Source organism: Plecotus auritus (assembly GCF_963455305.1).
Source record: "Plecotus auritus genome assembly, chromosome: 8".
Taxonomy (NCBI): domain Eukaryota; kingdom Metazoa; phylum Chordata; class Mammalia; order Chiroptera; family Vespertilionidae; genus Plecotus; species Plecotus auritus.
Genome location: NC_137782.1, coordinates 133,216,372 through 133,237,927, shown reverse-complemented (window position 1 = coordinate 133,237,927; position 21,556 = coordinate 133,216,372). Strand labels below are relative to the sequence as shown.

General features: G+C 44.8%; 1 protein-coding gene across 1 annotated transcript in view; it reads right to left on the bottom strand.

The window, feature by feature from the left end:
• The window catches only part of PPP3R1 (protein phosphatase 3 regulatory subunit B, alpha), a 71,843-nt gene extending 52,468 nt beyond the window's left edge, over nucleotides 1-19,375 (bottom strand). The window contains exon 1 of the mRNA XM_080685418.1: nucleotides 18,737-19,375. Coding sequence (XP_080541544.1) covers nucleotides 18,737-18,739 — 3 coding nt within the window. The 5' untranslated portion in view covers nucleotides 18,740-19,375. The remainder of the gene's footprint in view (nucleotides 1-18,736) is intronic.
• Nucleotides 19,376-21,556: the final 2,181 nt, after the last annotated feature.

Genomic DNA, 21,556 nt, shown 5'->3' with positions numbered 1-21,556 from the left:
CTCTGGTGCTAATACTAAGGATAGAAGGAAAAAGGAAAAAACTGGAGGCAAAAAGAGCAAATAGGTTATAGAAAACAGTCCTGATGAGAAGTAAATGAAACTGCAACAATGCCAGTGGTAATGAGAATAAAGAAGCTGATTCAAGAGGCATTTGGCATCTAAATGTAAGGACATGTTTGCTATAACATGATACTTATGTTCCTGAAAAAACTTCATGTTCTTAACATTAAAAATAACATAGCATGTATGGGAGTGGGGTGAGAGGGGGGCACTGGTAAGATATGTACACATATAATACCTTAATAAAAAAAATGGGGAAAAAAAACATGGCTTAAGGAAAGGAGTTGGAAGCAGACACTCAAAACTTAAGCAACTCAGTAACCAGAGTACTAACAAAACCAACAAAAACTCTAATAAGCATATTAACATAAAGATATACCAAATAAGTATGGAACTTTTTAAAGGTACCAATGGAAGTATCAGGAAAAAGAATATGGTATATTTCAAGTTAACTTATTAAAAAAAGGAAAAATGCACAAACATCTGGGGAAATAGTGAAATTAATTTTTCTAACACTAACACGTGGCCAAATTGAGTAGAGAAAGAATGTAGGCTATCCTCCTCCTATCTAATAAAGAGGGAATATGCTAACTGACCATCACTCCGTCACAAAGATGGTTGCACTCACAGCTGAGGCCAAGTTCCCATAAGGAGCCTTAACAAGCAATCAGCAGGGACCTAAGGCTACACCCTCCCACACCCCCGTGGGGCTTGACAGGGGACCTCAGGCTGCGGCCCCCACCCGGCAGGGCTTGACAGGGGACCTCAGGCCGCAACCCCCGCACCAGTGCCAGGTCAGGGAACCTGAGGCCACACCACCCGCCCGGCGGTGCTTTATGGGGGACCTCAAGGTGCGCTTCCCGTACTAGTGCTGGGCTAGGGGACCTCAGGCTGCTCCCCCCGCCCCAGTGCCAGGCCGGGGGGACCTCAGACCACACCCCCTGCCCGGCAGGGCTTGACAGGGGACCTCAGGCCATGCCCCTTGCCCCAGCACCGGGCCAGGGGACCTCAGGCCGTGCCCCCCACCCAGCGGGGCTTGATGGGGAACCTCAAGGTGCACCCCCAGTGCTGGGCTGGGGAAACTCAGGCCACGCCCCCGCCCAGCAGGGTTTGACTGTGGACCTGAGGCTGTGGCCCTCTCCCGGTGCTGGGCCGGGGGACCTGAGGCTGAGCCCCCCCCCCCCCCCGCCTGGCAGGGCTTGACGGGGGACCTCAGGCCATGCCCCCCACCAAGCGGGGCTTGACAGGGGATCTCAGGCCGTGTCCCCCACCTGGTGGGGCTTGATGAAGGACCTGAAGGCACGCCCCCCTGCCTGGTCTGGGCTGGGGGACCTCAGGCCATGACCCCCGTCCTGGCACCGGGCCAGGGGACGGGAGGCTACGCCCTGGCAAGGTCTGGATCTAGCCCAATCGGGGGTGGGGGGTAAGGGGGGGAGGCCGGCCGGGTCTGGGTCTCAGGCGATTTTGAGGTGCATGTGGGTGGGCGGGGACTTGACTCTGGGTCCCATGGTGTGCCCCAGACTCTGACAGGAGAAAGGTATTCACATACATTTTACTAATTTTCTTTCATCTCTGACACTTCTATTATAGAGAAAGGGCAAGTAGCAATATTAAATTTTCTTTCATCTCTGACACTTCTATTATAGAGAAAGGGCAAGTAGCAATATTAAATTATTTCCTCTAATTAATCCCCCTTTAATGTGCACGAATTTCGTGCACCGAGTCACTAGTATCTAATAAAGAGGGGATATGCTAATTGACTTTCACGCCATTGCAAATATGGCGGTGCCCACAGCCAATAAGGAGGGAATATGCTAATTAACACCACGCCCTCAAAGATGGCAGCGCCCACAGCCACAAGATGGCGGCTCCCAGTCCCCTCAGCCCCCAGCCGCCCAGGGCCTGCCCAAGGTGCAGGCAAGCCTCGGATGGCGGCTGCCCAGCCGCCCAGGGCCGGCCGAGGCTTGCACTGTCGGCAATGGCAGCAGCAGAGGTGTGATGGAGTGTCGCCTTCCCCTGATCGCCGAGTCGCCTACCACCCCTGAAGGCTCCCAGACTGTGAGAGGGGGCAGGCTGAGCTGAGGGACACCCCCCACCAGCGCATGAATTTTCATGCACCAGGCCTCTAGTATGGATATAATACAGTACTGCATTCTTCAGTTCACTGCTTTCAACTGTATTAGTATATTTTGGATTCTGCTGCCACTAATTCATGGCACAAAGCACTAAGATGCTGGGAACATTATAAATACATTTATTTTCTTCTTCATCAACAGTATGTGAGCCAGACTGTAATGTCTCAAAAGTCCTTGAAGTAAATGACTGAGCTTCTTCCTACCCTCACAGCAGGAAGGCCATGTTTCTATGTTTTACTCTTTTAGTACAGACTGCAACTAATGACTGCTTATGACTTAGGTAATAGTGTCCGGCCAGCGTGGCTCAGTAGTTAAGCAGGAGGTCATGGTTCAATTCCCGTTCAGCATGCAGAAGGCAGCCAATCAATGATTCTCTCTCACCATTGATGTTTCTATCTCTCTCTCTCCCTCTCCCTTCCTCTCTGAAATCAATAAAAATATATTAAAAAAAAAAAAAAAAAAAGACTTAGGTAGTAGTAAAGGGAAGAAAAAGGAATGCCAGGTTCCCAGAAAGGAGTGAATGGAGAGATAGGGTTTCCATTAAGAAGAACTAGGGAACAATGAAGCACTAGTAAGGAGACAATAATGAGTATAGTTTTAGTTATGTTGAGTTTGGTTTCTTACAGATAACCTTGTTTAGATAAAAATCCAGTAAGAAATGTGATCCATGGACTGAAGCAGAAGATAATGATGTGGTCTCAAAATATGAACCATCCTATATAATAAGGCGGTAGTATGTAAATTAACCCTCACTCCATAACACCATCACAAGATGGTGACGCACACAACGGGGGCAGCATCTGCTTCGTGCAACTTCTGCCGGGGTTTCCGTGGCCCCGAGTGCACAGGGCATCGGGGTGGTACTCTAGGACTCGGGGCCGTCCTGCAGCACACCAGCCATGCAGGGTGGGACTCCGGGACTCAGAGCGGTCCCATGGCATGAGGAGAGCAGGGGGCGCAGTGGGAGGGGTCCCAGGTCTCGTGCAATTTCACGCAATGGGTCACTAGTCAGTACAGAAGATGTGATAAAACTGTGAGAATAAACAAATAATTACTATAATATGTAGGGGCCTAGGCTGGCAGCAGGGGGTATATACTAGTAAGAGTAAAGAACAATACAACTAAGGCCCACTCTCAGTGAGCTCACATTAAATCATGGGAAGACAGATAACAACTAAACACCTACAAACTGATTAATCATGTGCTACAAGACATAAAAAGGCACATAAAATGGCCTAACATGAGGGACTTGCGAGGCACTCCAATATAGCCCTTGCAATGAGTGGTTTAAAAAACTGTGGTACATCTACACAATGGAATACTATGCTGTGGTAAAAAGAAGGAATTCTTACCATTTGCAACAGCATGAATGGAACTGGAGAGCATTATGCTAAGCGAAATAAGCCAGTCAGAGAAAGATGAATATCACATGATCTCACTCATTTGTGGAATATAATGAACATAAACTTATGAACAAAAACAGATCCACAGACAGAGAAGCATCGATCAGACTGTCAAGCCTCAGAGGGAAGGTAGGGGAGGGTGGGGGTAGGGGGAGAGACCAACCAAAGGACTTGTATGCATGCATATAAGCCTAACCAATGGACACAGACACCAGGGGGGTGAAGGCATGAGTGGGGGGGCGGGATGGAGGGCAATGGGGGGAATAAGGACACATATGTAATACCTTAATCAATAAAGAAAATAATTAAGAAAAAAAAGGCTCAGATGGCAGAATAAACAGAAAAACATACATAGTGGCTCAAGTATAAAGAGAAAGCAGGAACATGTGGAAGGAGCTGAAGTAAACCACAGGTAGAACCTTTAGAGTCTATGGGCTGTATCAAGTATTTTAGTTTTATAATATATGGGAAAATAATACGATCATATTTAAAAGGGCCTAGGAGGAGAAAATTTCAAGTGTTTCCAACGATATCCAACATTACAAATAAGTCAAGTAAGAAGAATAAAGAACCGAATATATTTAATGAGTACCTACTGGGTTTCCAGACACTACTGTCACCACAATCTGAGATGCTATTCACATTTATAATGTACTAAATAATGCCTAGAGAGTTTATGATATTTATTCATGGTCACATACCTAATATATGGCAGAATCAGAATCTAAAGTCCAATCTTTCCAACTCCAAATCTCATGCTGCTTTATAAGATTACTGTCAACATAATAAGCTAAGTTTCAGTAAAATGCAGATGCATACTACAAAGATGGGAATGTTCTCTATCTACCTTAATGCAATAACCACTAGCCACAAGTTGCTACTGAGCACTTACAATGTAGCTGTTGTGACTGAAGAACTTCCAATCTTATTTAGTTTCCATTCATTTTAATTCCACTTAATTCATTTTAATTTAAAGTCACAGGTAGCTAGTGACTACTGAATAAAAATTATCATGAGTTAGTTTGTAATTACAAAATTCTACTTATTAGGAAAGTAGCTGCAACATAAACATACATTGAATGACAGATTTCACCTATTACCACTTATATTTCCTGACATTCCTATTTTTATTAGAGTGCCTTACAAATAAATACTAGAGGATGCCAGCTTACTGCATGCCTAAAATATAACTCTACTTGTGGCATCACAACTCAGGAGGATATGAAAGAAAATCATCCCTGCAACTAGGCAGATTAAGAATCAATTAAAATGGGAGAGTATTATGCTAAGTGAAATAAACTAGTAATAAAAAGATAATTAGAGGAGGATCCAAGATGGCGGCGTAGGTAAACACCTAAACTGCTGCCTTGCACAACAATTTCAAAACTACAACTAAAAGACAAAACGTCTATCACCCAGAACCACCGGAAAGCTGGCTGAGTGGAAGTTCTACAACTAGAAGGAAAGAGCAAACAGCATTGAGGGGTGCACAAGCGCTGAAAAGCTGAGGTACGGAGACGCGCAAATCGGGCTGGCGACGGGTGACTGGGAGCGCTGCTGTTTTCAACCCGAAGGGAGATAAGCTCCCGATTACTCCGAACTCCAGTTTCTGGGGAGACGCGGGGGACCCAAACCCCTACGGGGAGAAGCTGGACTGTCTGCGGTGGGGTCGGAAAGTGAGGGAGGCTTGCTTGCAGGGCTGCACGCAGGAACAATTGTTTATTGTGCTGGGGCACAGGACGCGGGGACACGGGTCGGAGACGCAGAGCCGCAGAGCGGGCTTACTGGCAGCCATCGCTGTTTGCCACGCCCTAGCCTAGTCACGCCCTGAGACTCCGCCCTGCACAATCTAGGAACCCACCCAAGCTCCAAGCAGCGGCTTTAGCATATGAATGGCCTGCCCTATCGCAGCTTAACCTAGCAAACTTGCAGCCCGGGTCAGACAGCTCCAAAACCTCCAAACCCCAAGCAAAGAGGAGAAAACTGTAGTTCTTGCTGTAGCGCCTGCTGGGTGGCCTCAGACAGTAGCTGACCTGCACCCCAGTGGAGATCCAGAAGCCAGTGTACCTAGTGGTCAGTGTGAGACACCAGATTTCAACTCCTCACATCCATAAGTGACACATTCAAGAGGCAGACTCAGTGAGCACCAAAGCCCCACTGAAACAAGTCCTGCACCATAAGCGTGTCTCCAGCGCAGCAGTTCTTCCATTATAGACACAGCGGGTCCTCACAGCCAATTGGCCTGGAGGTCAATTCCTCCCAGTGTACCAACAGCAATCAAGGCTTAACTACACAAAGACTTTGCACTCAGCCCACAAAGGGGTGTACCAAAGGCGTCCACCTCAGGTGATTGGGGAGGCTGAGCTACTGGCCCCTATAGGTCACCTACCACACAAAGCCACTCCATCAACACAAGGAAGCAGCAAAATGCGGAGACAAAGGAACATGTCACGAATGAGAGAAATGGAGGAAAGCAAACTAATGGACGACATAGAGTTCAGAACCACATTTATAAGGTTACTCAAGAATCTTCTAAAAACCGCCAAGAAACTTGATGAGACCTCCGAGGAGCTTAATGAGACCTTCAAGGACCTTAATGAGAATGCCAAAAAAATGGAAAAGGACCAGTCAGAAATTAAGCATACACTGTCTGAAATAAAGAATATAGAGAAACTCAACTGTAGACCAACGTACCCCAAGAATCAAACCAAAGATCTGAAATATGAGGAAACAAAAAACACCCAACCAGAAAAACAAAAAGAAAAAATCCAAAAATATGAAGATAGTGTAAGGAGCCTGTGGGACAACTTTAAGCGTACCAACATCCGATTTTTTGGGGTGCCAGAAGAAGAGAAAGAGCAAAATATTGAAAACCTATTAGAAGAAATAATGACAGAAAACTTTCCCTACCTGGTGAAATAGACTTACAAGTTCAGGAAGCACACAGAACCCCATACAAGAGGAATCCAAAGAGGACCACACCAAGACACATCATAATTAAAATGCCAAGAGCAAAAGACAAAGAGAGAATCTTGAATGCAGCAAGAGAAAAACGGTTAGTTACCTACAAGGGAGCACCCATACGACTGTCAGCTGATTTCTCGGCAGAAACTATGCAGGCCAGAAGGGAGTGGCAAGAAATATTCAAAGTGATGAACAGCAAGAACCTACAACCAAGATTACTCTACCCAGCAAAGCTATCATTCAGAGTTGAAGGTCAGATAAAGAGCTTCACAGACAAGAAAAAGCTAAAGGAGTTCATCACCACCAAACCAGGATTACATGAAATGCTGAAGGGTGTTCTTTAAGAAGAGGAAGAAGAAGAAAAAGGTAAAGATAAAAATTATGAACAACAAAATGACATCAAATACATACTTACCAACAAGTGAATCTAAAAATCAAGTGAATAAAAAATCTGAAGAACAGAATGGACTGGTGAATATAATAGAATCAGGGACATAGAAAGGGAGTGGACTGACAATTCTCAGGGGGGAAGGGGTGTGAGGGGTGCGGGAAGATACTGGACAAAAAGCTTACACCTATGGATGAAGACAGTGGCAGGGGGTAAGGGCATGGGGTGGGGTGGGGAATCAGGTGGAGGGGAGCTATGGGGGAAAAAAAGAGGAACACCTGTAATAATCTGAGCAATAAAGATTTATTTAAAATAAATAAATAAATAAATAAAAAATAAATAAAAAGATAATTAACATACTATTTCACTTATACATATGTGGAACCTAACTAACAAAATAGAAACGGACTCATAGGTAGAGAACAGACTGACAGTTGTCAAAGGGGATTGGAGTTGGAGGGCTGAGTGATAAAGGTGAAGGGATTAAGCAAAGAAAAAAAACTAACCTCAGAGACAGAAAAAAAAGTTTTCTAAAAAATAAATAAAAATGCCCTAATTGGTCTGGCTCAGTGAATAGATCGTTGAGCTGCAGACTGAAGGATCCCGAGTTTGATTCCAGTCAAGGGCATGTACCTTGGTTGCGGGCTCCATCCCTAATAGGGGACGTGCAGGAGGCAGCTGATGGATGTTTCTAACTCTCTATCCCTCTCCCTTCCTCTCGGTAAAAGTCAATAAAAATATATATATATTTTAAAAAGGATAAAAATGCTAATATGCCCTGGCCAGTGTAACTCAGTTAGTTGGGTGTTGTCCTGTGCACTGAAAGGTTGCTGGTTTGATTCCTGGTCAGGGTACATGCCTGGTTTCAGGCTCATTTCCCAGTAGGGGGTGTCCAGGAGGCAGCCAAGCCATTTCTCGGTCTCACATCAATGCTTTTCTCTCTCCCTCTACCTCTAAAAATCAATTTTAACAATATATTTTTTAAATGCTAATAGCTCTAATAAGGCTAGTGGTAAAGGTTTGATCCTTTTATAGGTTGCTGTGCTTCATTCTCTTGTGGCCAGGTGTTAAAATATATGCCTAAAACTAACATACAAATAAAAATACTCTGCATTGTTTACAAAAGACAAAAGACCTGGCTAGAGCACAGATGAATTTAATAATACTACCAGGAAAGCAAATCAAAGTGGTATTTCATTTACAGAAATGTGGTTTTTTTGGGGATGGCAATAGGACTATTAGCATGGCCCTCCTTATGATACTCTTGAGAAAGGGCTGTAACTAACCAAAAAAAAAAAAAAAAAGCTCTGAGGAAGTAACCTATAACTTGAATTATCAGTGCTAAATTTTAAAGCATTTCCTATAGAAATCTTCAAATGTTTTAAATCTTTTTATAGTACAAGACTACAAAAACCAAAGACAAACCCAGAAACATATTTTAGTCACATTTCATTTCAAAATTTTATTCCTGTGCCAGATTTATACATTAGCTTTAATTATATTGTCAAACTCATGACCACAAAGAGGAAGTCCAAGGAGAAAACTCAGAGAGAGAGTGGCTGTAGGCCAGTGGTCGGCAAACCGCGGCTCGCGAGCCACATGCGGCTCTTTGGCCCCTTGTGTGTGGCTCTACCACAAAATACCACGGCCTGGGCGAGTCTATTTTGAAGAAGTGATGTTAGAAGAAGTTTAAGTTTAAAAAATTTGGCTCTCAAAAGAAATTTCAATCGTTGTACTGTTGATATTTGGCTCTGTTGACTAATGAGTTTGCCAACCACTCCTGTAGGCTGTTGAAGAAATTATTTGGAAGGTTAAAAGTGAGGAAGAAGTTTTAATCTGACAAGCTTGAAATAAAATAGATGCTTTATCCACTACACTTCTGAGGTTTTCTTTTTATATTCAGAAACTGTTACTGATGTAGTTAAGCCTTAGTAAGGTTTTAAGTGAAAAAAGTACAATGTTCTAGTAAAATATTATTATCCCTATGAGTAATTTCATAAGAATACTATTACAGTACAGACCCTTTTTAAAGTAACAACTTCAATCATTATGAAACTGTTATCTGATTATAAAAATTATGCTCAATTGTTGTTGACTTAATGCTTACATTTGAAATACAATTAAAAACCTTGAAATAAACTGACTGTAATGAGTAAACTAGAGCACGGCATCATTAAAATCTCCAAGTCTGACCTTTTGTAATTTTTTAAATAAAAACTAAATTATAAAAAAAGTTAATAAATCCACACACAGACATAGGTTTAAAAAAGTGGAGAGAAAAACAACAGCTCCCTTTTGGAAAGAATATACAAGAAACACAACAGTGTTCAATACAAGGGGAAGGGAGTGACCAGAAAAGATTTACTTTCCATTTTACACTTTTCAATGTGGTTTAATTTTTAAAGCAAATGAATAGTGCCTAAAGAACTTTAAAATTTTCTTAATAACATCAATCTACAATTATGTTTCCCCCTGAACTCAGAAAATGGTTCCTTTTAGACCCATGTAATTTGCTCAGAAGCTACTAAAGCAAAGACAAAGCAGTAAGCTCTTTTTAAAAATATATTTTTATTGATTTCAGAGAGGAAGGGAGAGGGAGAGAGAAATATCGATGAGAGAGAATCATCGATTGGCTGCCTCCTACACGTCCCACACTGGGGATCGAGCCCAAAACCAGACATATGCCCTGACGGGGAATCGAATTGCAACCTCCTGGTTCACAGGTTGACACTCAACTACTAAGCCACACTGGCTGGGCAGTAAGCTCCTTTCTTGTTAAAACTTTTGTTTCCCAGATTCATTTCCTAGGTACTGACCCACGGTTGTCCTCATCTTGGTCCACCTACTATCTACCTACCTATCTATCTATCTCCAATCTAATGAAAGAGTAATATGCAAATTAACCACTGCTACACCTACAAGCCAAGCCCACCAGCCAATCAGGAGCAAGTATGCAAATTAACCCAACCAAGATGGCTGCGGCCACAGAGCGAGCAGGAGGCTTGAGTTTCCCCGGCAATGGAGGAAGCCAAGCTTTCTGCATACCCTGGCTGGCCCAGGCCTCACCTCCAGGCTACAAAGTGTCAATTATAGAAGATAAATAAATCCCAACAAAAATGGCAGCAGCCACGGAGCTGGAGAGAGCAGGAGGCTTGAGTTGCCCCCGGCGATAGAGAAAGCCAAGCTTCCAAAGCCCTGGCCTACCTTGGCCTCCGCTCAAGGCTACAAAGTTTCAATTATAGAAGATAAATAAATCCCAGATCCCAGGGCCTCCTCTTGGGTTGCCGGGGGGCATGGCCGGCCTGCAAACCACCACAGGCCCCTCACCCAGGCTGTCCCATGCCCCAAGAGAACCCCCACCCTGATCCGGGATACCCTTCAGGGCAAATCAGCTGGCCCCCACCCATGCACCAGGCCTCTATCCTATCTAATAAGAGAGTAATATGCAAATTGACCATCACACGAGATGGCTGCCCCCATGTGGACACAAGATGGCTGCCACAAGATGGCCAGCAGGGGAGGGCAGTTGTAAGGGACCAGGCCTGCAAGGGAGGGCAGTTGTGGGCGATCAGGCCAGCAGGGGAGGGCAGTTGGGGGGGACCCAGGCCTGCAGGGGAGGGCAGTTAGGGGTGACCAGGCCTGCAGGGGAGGGCAGTTAAGGGTGACCAGGCCTGCAGGAGAGAGCAGTTAGGGGCAAATAGGCTGGCAGGGGAGTGGTTAGGGGGTGATGAGGCTGGCAGGCAGAAGCGGTTAGGGACAATCAGGAAGGCAGGCAGGCGAGCAGTTGGGAGCCAGCAGTCCCGGATTGTGAGAGGGATGTCCGACTGCCCGTTTAAGCCCAATCTGGGCAGTCGGACATCCCTCGAGGGGTCCCAGATTGGAGAGGGTGCAGCCTGGGCTGAAGGACACACCCCCCCGCCCCCGTGTACAAATTTCGTGCACCGGGCCTCTAGTATGTATGTACGTGTGTGTGCGTGTATACGTGTGTGTATACGTGTGTGTGTGTGTGTGTGTGTGTGTGTGTGTGTGTGTGTATAAAGGACCTGCCACCGGAATGACAGGACCACCAGAATGACCTGTGGCTATGACACGCACTGCAGCAGCCAACCAGCCTGATCTGGGCCCTGACTGGGGGTGGGGCCAGCCAACCGCCCAAGGCCCCTCCCCCTGCCGGCCTGGCCCCATGGGCCCCCATCGGGGCAGGAAAATCAGACCCCACCCATGCACAAATTCATGCACTGGGCCTCTAGTTTAATAATATTTACTTAATACCCTGTTAACTGTCTACCAAATCCCCCAAAACTGATATTATAATCCTTTTCCATACCCCTCACCCTAAATCTCACCCCATTTGCCTCAGCCTCAATCTCAACTTCAGCAGTTAATCTTGTCTCAAACTATCTCAAGTTACTGAGGTGATTTAGGCCACCTGGTATGAACTCCATTATTAAAACATCTGTTGCCATGGCCAACTCTCCTCACCCTGATTTCTGCCCTCTCTTTTGAAGTCCCTCCTTTCCTTTTATCCCTCTTTCTACCACTTCTAGGGCTCATTCTATTAATCATCATTTATTACAGCTCCCTCTCCTGGCTTCTCTTCTAATTTTAAATACCTATATTGCCTATCCTAAAAAAAGAAACACACACACAAAACAAACTTACTCCAACTGTAAACCACTTAATTTTTCTTTATTCCTTTTTTCACAAATGTCTCAAAAACAGAAACTGATACTCATTGCCTCCACTATCTCATCAGCACTTACTCTTTTATTTCATTTATTCATTCACAATTCCTTCTTCAAACACTACTTACCACCAATTATATACCAAGTATTTGGAATATAACAATGAAAAGACAAAGACAAGGCCTCTGCATTTTGTTTAAAACCCCTTGAAATCTTATTTTCAATACCCAAACCTTAACAGAGATTATGTCCTCTATAATAGCTTTCATTTTTATCTCCTTCCCTCTCATGTTAACAGATGAGAAAAATCTTGTCTAAGGAGAGTTATATGCCTTCCTACCTTCTTGCTCAAACTATCAATAATTCCATCTTTATCCCTCTGAATCTTCAACTACACCTTCTTTCCTGGCTTGTTCCCTTAACCTCAAAATAATTACTCAAACCTAACTGTAGCTTTCATCTTCTCTCCTAGTAGTCAAAACTTCAAGGAACAGTTTATACTCAATGTCTGGCCACCACCCATTCCTCAACTCACGGCATCCTGGCTTTTCTTACTACCAGTACAAAATGGTGTGGGTTTTTTGTACTGTTCCCAAAGTTACCTGATCCCTTCTAAAGACACTTTTAAATTCTCCTCTTTCCTGATCTCTGCAATATCTGACTCCTTCAGATCTGACATCACTCTGCTAATTATCCAACTATCCCTCTAGCTATTTATTCTCAGACAGCCTTCACATGTTTCTCATCCTCTATCTGACTCTTTAATGCAAAGTTCTTCAAGGTTTGAACTCTTCTCATTTTATATTCTTTATAGGATGTCACCCAATTTCATGGCTTCAACTACTATCTAATATTAATACAATGCTCAAATCCTTAATCCAAGCCCAGATTTCTCTCCTGAGCTTCAGATATAGAGAGCCAGTTACCTGTTGGCCATATCTACTCAGATGAGCTATGACTACTTTAGATTCAACATGTCCAAAACAGAAATCATCACTCTCCCAAATTTCATTGTCCTATATCTTCTAGGTAAAGTGTTATTTCTAACAAGTCCCAGATGTTGCTGATGCTGCATCAACAGCTCAGGATCAACATTTTGAGAATCACTGCTCAAACATGTTGCCTCTTCCTATGGCTAGGCTATCAGATTTCTTCTGCTATCTCCTGGGCCAGTGGTCGGCAAACTCAATAGTCAACGGAGCCAAATATCAACAGTACAACGATTGAAATTTCTTTTGAGAGCCAAAAACCGACTTCTGCGCATGGGCCACGAAGTTTCAATCGCACTGTACATGCGCGCCCGCACGTGGTATTTTGTGGAAGAGCCACACTCAAGGGGCCAAAGAGCCGCATGTGGCTTGCGAGCCGCAGTTTGCCGACCGCTGTGACCTGGGCCATTGTATCTATGCAGCAGGCACTGTTAATATTTCACAGCACCTTGTCCCACTGAACTTAGAATGTTTAGCATTCTACACGTTAATTACCAAAATACAAGAAAAGAGATGATGAATCCAGTCATCACAGCACACTGGAAGTTTCTTGAGGATGGGATAGCACTTCCCATGGAAGTAAATGCTCAAATATTTGCTGAATGCATGGCACTACCATCTATCCAATCACCCACGCCAGAAGCCACAACAGGATTCACCCCTCTTCTTCCCCATAATCCAGTGGTCACCAAGTCCTTTCTTCTACCTCCTAAATGTCTCTTAGATCTCCACTCCATATGCACTGTTACTACCTCCTTTCAAGTCCTGATTTCTCACGTGAATTACCGTAATTTCTTAATTAGTCCCCATATCCAGATTCATCTATCCTATTTTATTATCCACATGACCAACTAACTGATCTCTCAAAAAAAGTACAGTAGTCTCCCCTCATCCACATTTCTCTTTCCTCGATTTCAGTTACCTGTGGTGAACCAAAGTCTAAAAACGTTCAATGTAAAATTCCAGAAACAGTTCATAAGTTTTAAGTTGGGTACCATACTGAGTAGGGTGATAAACTGTCACACCACCCTGCTCAGTCCTACTCCATCCCTCCTAGGATTGAATCATCCCTTTGCCCAGAGTGTCCACACTATATACGCTACGGCACATTAGTCACTTAGTAGCAGTCTTGGTTGTGAGAGAGAGACCACACTCACATAACTTACGTATATAGGGTTCAGTACTATCTGTGGTTTCAGGAATCCACTAGGGATCTTGTAAAGTATCCCCCTGGGAAAAGGGGAGAAACTACTGTAATGTGACAATGTCATTCTCCTGCTTAAAAATAATAGCTTCCCACTGCCTAAAGGAAAAAATGTGAATTTCTTCACAGAACATGCAAACCTCTCCCCCATGATCTTGACTCAATCTACCTGACCACCTCTCTCTCCCTTCTACCCTAAACCCTTACTCTCCAGCCACGCTGAACAGGCTTGAATATCTTATGCCTTCATAGCTTTAAATATCAAACTCTCATCTAGAGCCAACTTTCCCACTGGCTAAATACTCATCATTTTAAGACTCAGCTCAGACACCATCTCTTTTAGAGAAGCTTTCTTTGAGTGACGTTCACGTCCCTGCCCCATTCCCACCCCAGTTTACATTGTCTCTTCCCTGACATGTGCTTTTATGGCACCCATGTTTAGTTTATTTACTCTACTTAAGTTCCCTGGAAATTACAATTATGTCTTATGTTTACATAGTGCAAACATAAAAGATACTCAAATAAATTTAAATACATTCCTTGCTATTCTCTAAATAGTGGCTCTCAAAATTTAGCATGTATCAGGATTACCTAAAAGATCTATAACATCTAGACTGCTTGGCACCATTCCAAGTTTTAAATTCAGTTGTCTAGTGCAGAGCCTAACAAGTTCCCAGATGCTGCTGATGCTGTTGGTCCAGGAACCATATTTTGAGGATCAGTGTTCCAAATATGTTGTCTGTTCCTATCTCCTAGATTTTAAGTCTTTTCCTAGCTGCCTCCAACTCTGCCTACTGCAATCCTAATAATCTTTTTAGACCCAGCTCAATTGTCACCTCCTTCATAAAACTTTCCTTAACCCCAAATGAAACTGATCTTGCTTTTTCCTCAATTTCTACTGGGCTTTGTATATATTATTCATATGATCACTCATTCTAATTTTTTTCACATCTACTGGCATTTGCCTTATGTTCTCTACATAAATGAAGGTAGGAAACCTGCCTTAATCAATTTACTATCCTCTACAACCAAGTACAATAACCAGTGAACAACAGACAAAATCTCCAAGTATTTGTTAATACTAGAGGCTCGGTGCACCACATTTGTGCATGGGGTGGGGGGGGGGGCCTCAGCGGAGCCTGCACCCTCTCACTCCCCTAAGCTGGCAGGCAGACATTCCCTGAGGGGTCCTTAGTACTGCTATGGAGGCGGGAGAGGCTCCTGCCAGCCTTCAGCCAGGCTTCTGGCTGAGCGGTATGTCCCCTGGTGGCCAGTGTGCATCATAGTGACCAGTCGTTCTGCCATTCCGTCTATTTACATATTAGCCTTTTATTATATAAGATGACTGAATCCCTGATGCTTGCCCATATTCTGGGCCCATAGTCTGTTTGACTTGCTTAATCCTTCTGGCCTAAGCTGACTTCCTTATACTACTTGGTACTTTCGCTTGCCTTACTACCTATGACAGATGCCTGGTCCTCCCACAGTGGTCTGTCCCCCTGGTTACTGACCTACCCTTAAGTCAGCTTCTTTACCTTGAACTCTGAGCCTTTTTAATTTTCTCATCCACTATGATGAGAAAATTAAATATAATGAGTGGAGAAATTTTTTCAAGATTGATGTGAATTTTAATTCTGCTGGCCATAAGACATGTTGTTTGATTTTTTTTATGATTATTCTTTCTTTGTGAGAGAATCTGAACTAGACAGAATATGTGGTGTACAATTACAGTTCATGTAAACAGTAATAAATGTGTTTTGAATTCTATTTATGTATCATGGCAATAATTTTAATAAAAAGTTGAAAAACAGTCATAAGATCATTATTATATGCAAGGTTGCTCTACGTAACAAAATTTAAAGTAGCAAATTTCTTATGTACTAGGAGGCTCATATATGCATCCAAAACAAAATTCATATTACCCAGTCTAATAACAACAGATACAAAAAGTCTGGTCATATTTCTAAATTATACTAAGCACATAGTAAAAACTATTTCTGATATATGAAAAGGAGGTTTCTTAAAATTTACTCCTTTAAAAATTACTCAGAGACTGTTTTTAATCACAGGAACCTAAACATTCTTCTATTTGATTTATTTTATTCTTTTTCCATTTCTTTACATGTAACACTTAAGTACCCTAAAACTATACCTGCCTACCTAGAGAACTGTGAAGATATATGTTTATTTCAATAGCATCTATTTATTTTATCAAAGGCAACTGACCCTTAGTGATTTGGGGGAAATTCCCGAGGTCAGTACTCATTGTTTTGTAGTCATATACACTATCACTATTCCTCCCCAAATGCTCAGCAGTTTAAAACTCAACAAGAGCCCTGTATGGGTGGCTCAGCTGGTTGGAGTGTAGTCCCATACACTAAAGGAAAAAAGGTTGCAGGTTTGTTTCCCAGTCAGGGCAACCATTTAATGTTTCTCTTTCTCTCGCGCGCACACTTCCTCTCTAAAATAAAAATAAAACAAAATAAACACCACAACATATCCTCAGGTAAGGATTTAAAAAATAATAAAATAAAAAAAAACACCCTCAATTAGAGGTTTAATTTTCAGGAGAAAAATAAGTACAGTACTTTTAAGACAGCAACTAAAATTAGTACCTGTCAAGATTCTTGACTGTTTCAATCCAACCTTATAAGCCTTTTACTTTCCCCTTAATTAATCACTGATACTCATAAATTCATAAATTAAAATGTTGACAAAAATATAAATGTAAATATGTTCATGATACCCAGTGAGAATTATAAAGATTTTCCAAAGGGAGTGAATTGTATGCTAGAAAAATGAACCAGATCACTCCAAAGCCCAACTCATTTGAGTTAATATCCCATATGGCAGAGCTGAGCTATAGATATTTGGCCTTGCCAATCTGAAACCAGTGTTATGTTCAGCTGACCAAAGTAATACTAAAGTTGGGAAGCCACTGTCAGAACAAGTAATGTAGATCCTAAGATAATACTGAGAGGATGGTAGAAAAAAGAGGCAAGTAAACAGAAAATAAATATTGAAAAGAAAATCTGAAAGAAGAGGGAAATGATGATCTGGAAGAAAACAATATTGTATGGTAAATCTCAAAATCTTTTTAAAATATGAGGAAACACTGGGTACAGGGAAGATAGCTTTAAGAGCTAAAAGAAGATTTCCCAAATTCAGCCTGTGGTTAAAAAAAAAAAAAAAGGTGTGTGTCGGGGGGGAGGGAGGCTGTTAGGGGAATACACTACAAGAAAGAAAAATTCTTGCAAACTAGATCATTCTGCTATATAATGTACAAACAACAAAAGGCTAGATGATTGTTCCTGAAAACTTACTGTTTATAAATACAGGTAAAAACATTCACTGCAATTCACAAAGGTCTTCAAGATCCTGACCTTTGAGTAAAAATACATGTATAAGGAAGTTGTATATGAATGACTCTGAACTAAGATGTTTTCTGTAACACTCTGGAAAAGCCTACATTTTTGTAATTCTTGTGAGCCAAAGTTGTCTGAGAAGCCTCCCAAGTTGTCTGGGAAAAACTTATGCGTATCAAAATCACTAACCATTTATTAAGTCTGCTCCTAGGTTGGATTTTAAGTTATCTAGTGAGTGAACTTAAATCACTTGACCTGTATTTTAAATAAAAGCTGACTTACTTGAATATTTTAATGTCACTTTCTTCACACACAATCACACCAAATGGAGTTTACGTTGCAATCAACAGAATTTCTTCACTAACCCATCGCTCTATTTTGAAATACTACCTAAATTCTACATACAGGATGAAATGCATTTACAATGAAAAGGTGCAAGAAATTACCCCACATCCTTCTAAAAACCTTGTGCCAAACTGTTGAAAGACTTTTAGAAAAAAGCATGAGCAAACCCAATCACATGTTCGAATCTCTGATACACCTGGGGAAGCACTGCGAGCCTTTGCCGCCCTGTACACAATCCTTGATTACAAAAGGAAACTACACCGGCCACCCCGGAGCGAGAGAACCGGTAACGGGCTAAAAGGGCGTCGTTGATTTCTTGGCTACAGTGACAGAGGCGGGGAGACACACCCCTAGCGTCGGTTTGAAACACTACAGCAGGGAATTCTACCTAGGGATTACTGTGAGGGTAAGGAAAGACAAATTTAAATCGCCATGATTCAAAAACAACCACCACGAAAGAGAGAGAGAGAGAGAGAGAGAGACTTGACGAGGCAACAAAGAAAACGAAAAAACCCTGGGCAGGAAGACAGCATAAAAAAGACAGGCATCCCCATTTAGCAAAGACGGAGCTCGGGTTTGTTTTCGTGAATCCACACCTTGGCCCTTTCCGGCTCGCCAGCGCGGAGACCAGCAGCAGCGGGAGAAACCCCGTCAGGCTGCACACAGCAGCGAAATCAACACCGACAGGAGAGGGGGAAGTGAGCGGCAGGATTCCTGCCAAGACTCACTGCTTGAAAATGGAGTGTGAGTGGGAGAAAGAGCAGCCCTGGAGAGAAAGTGGGTCTTATATAAAGAGCCATTTGTCACATTTTATTTCCACAGGATTTCGGAATAGCCCCGAACTTGAGAGAGTCTGGGGGCGGAAGGGGGCTCCACATGGAGGAGGGTCCGACCCAAGTCCTGCGGGGCGCCCCGGCCAGGGGACTGCACCAGGCCGACAGCCGGAGGGGGTGGGGGTCGAGGCAGAGGCGGAACCCGGCGGCCCCGAGGGAAGGGGCGCCGCGGAGCACCAGCCCTACGCCCCCGGGGCACCCGGGCCGCCGAGGGCTCTCGGACCCGCCGCGGCACCAGCCCGGCCGGGTCTCTCGAATTTTCCAGCGGGGGAAGCCCGCCGGGGGCGTCGGGGCTCGCCTCCGCCCCCGCCCCTGGACGCGGCGCGCGGGGGAGGGCTGGTGCACGGGGGAAGCAAAGGTCTCACCATTTTGCTGGCGGTCGGCGGCTGGCTCGGACGGAGAAGAGTGTCGGCGTTCAGACGGGCTCCCGCAGGAAGCGGCGGCGGTGGCGGCCCAGCTGCGTTCAGCTGGGGCTGCTGCGGCCCTCGGGACACCCGCGGGGGAGGGGGTGCGGGCTGGGGGAGGGGAGGCGGCGCCGCGGGGCCCGCGCCGACGGGGTGACTGGGCACGCGGGAGCGGGCGGGGGAGAAGAAAAATTAAGGTCGAGATTCAGGAACCGAAAGAGCGGGAGGGGAGGCGGCGAGCAGCGGTCGAGGCGGAGAGAAGCGGGAGATGGAGGCGAGGGCCAGGAGGCTCCCGGGCTGCAGCTTCGCGCTCAAGCTCACGCCGAAGCCGTGACGGACTCACTGCAGTGGCTCGCGCTGACCCGCAACCTCCAGGCACGAAAAAGGGGGAGGGCGGGAGAGGGAGGGGAAAGCAGCGCGCAGAGGGGCGGAGGGCGGGGGCACGCGGAGCCGGCGGCGGGGGTGGGGCTTCCGCGAGCGCCGCACATCCGGGCACCCGCGCGTTTCGGCGGCGGCGGCCGCGGCGCTCTGCGAGCTCTGGTTGGGGAGCTCGGAGCGCGCCGACGCGTTTGCCCCTCCGCCACCGCCCCCCCTGCGTGCGGGGCGGGGGTAGGGCAGGGGCGGGGTCGCGGACGTCGGTGACGTTGCGTGGCGAAGCCCTTCCTGTCATGTGGCTGGAGGCGGTTGTCCGGGGAGGAGGGGGCGGGGGAGGCTGGGCGGAGAGGGGAAGGAGGAAATGCGAGGGTTCCCTGGGAGGGAGGAAGTGCTCGGGGTGCGCGATCCCCGGGCGGAGGGGGGCTTGGCCTCGGGAGTGGGAGGTTCGTGGGGGAGGAGGAGCAGATGAGGGGCCTTTTCGTGTCAGAACCACCCAGACACCGCACCAGAGAGGGAGAAAAAGCCAAACCCTCGGGCTGGAGGGAGTCATTTTGCTCCTGAAGACGGGTATCTTTCCATCGGTGTGCAGACGTGGACCCACGGCTCGGCGCAGCTACGCCGTTGTCACCGCTGCGGCGCTCGCAGGCCTCCGCTCCAGCAGGAGCGGGTTGGCACACCGGGAGCGGGGCTGGAAAGGCCGGGAGGAAAGCCAAGGCTGGCCGCAGCTTGAGGCGTGGGAGCCTCAGGACAGCCGAGCCCAGGGCTGCTTCCCACTCCCGCCCAGGCTTTCTCTCCCGCGCGGCATTTCCCCTTAGCCTTCCCGGGCTGCCTTTTGAAGGGTGCAGCAGTGTTTGTTTTTTAAAAACGCCCACTTGTTCCTTTCGTAAGGCTGTATCCACTTTGGTGCCAAAGGCCATGCCCAGAAAATTCAGACTACAATGGGAAATGGAGTCCAGAAAAGCGGAAGGGGGAAAGTCATGTTCAGGGAAAAGAAAAGAGCTGACGGGAGGAGTGTGATAAGGATAGTGAAGAAAATACTTCGCAACCGTTTTAACCAGTTATTCCTTTTCAAATCTTGATCGTCTCCGGTGTAAGTGGGAGAGAGGGAACGAATTTTTTTTGAGTGGTCAGAAACTCCTTATTGACAGGTCCTTCCTTTGAATCGTTTTATAAAAAGCCATAGTGTTTTTACAGCAGTCTGTTCAAGCTCCTTACATGGGAGTTTTATTCTTTTTCTGTTCTAATTATTTTTCCTTATGATAATCACTCGTTTTTCCTAATAGAAGCTCAATGATGTGCCCTAGTCGCCCCCCTTCGTGGCCCCTCTCCCTTTAAGAACTATTTTGTTTTTGTGTCAGGATGAATAAGAGAAGTAACTCAGACTGATAACAAAATATATCACATTGTGAGTGTATCCAAGAAATGACATTGTTGCTTCCACCAGTTAAGTTTCTTGACTTAAATACGGCGTTGTTTAGAAACGGATGTGTTCCAAAACAGGGAAAAGTCCCTAAGCTAAGTGTGTGACATTTCTAGGTATATTATTTTTAATTCGTTTTCATCGTAAAATTAAAACATGTTCATTTTTATAAAACTACTACTTAAAAAATTTCCTCTCCCTCAACTCCAGTTCTCAGAGATGATCACTGTAACTGAGTTCATGTATGTCCAACATGTTCAGTGAAAATCAAATCATTTGGGCTAAGGATTAAATACTAAGAAGGAATTTGAGATGTATGGAATGCAGTGGATTTACAGTAAATCTTACTGTACTTTTGTCATACTTTTGTCATAACTTGAGCCAATGTAGACTATAATCCTTCAACAAGTGTCTATTTTGATTAAATCAGAAACTCAGGAGGCATTGTAGCCTCTGTTACTGACCAAAAGCAAGAGACAGAAGACCAGTCCACTTGTTCCTTTTCATCCTATAAATCTCCCAGAGTTTGCCACTTACATTCTCTCAGCTTTGTGTTATACTACATAAAATACAGGCAGGTAGCAGTTTGCATCTCTGCTGAGATAGGTAAATCTAAAATGCACAGTTAGCCCGGCTGGTGTGGCCCAGTGGCTGAGCATCATCCCGTGCACCAAAAGGTACCCGTTCTATTCCTGGTCAGGACACATGCCTGGGTTTCAGGTTGTGGGGCTCCATCTCCAGAATGGGGCGTGCAGGAGGCAGCCAATTGATGTTGATGTTTTTCTCTCATTGATGTTTCTATCTCCCTTTCTTTCTCTCTAAAATCAATTAAAAAATATTTTTAAAAATGCACCTAATACCCAGATTTTTCCCCTAAGGCCAAAAGGAGGGGGAGTGATAAGTAGTTATTCTCTTTTTTTGTTTTTTTCCATTAACTTTTGGTGTAAAACTTGGTATGAGAGGAAACAGGTGCCAAATGTCCTACC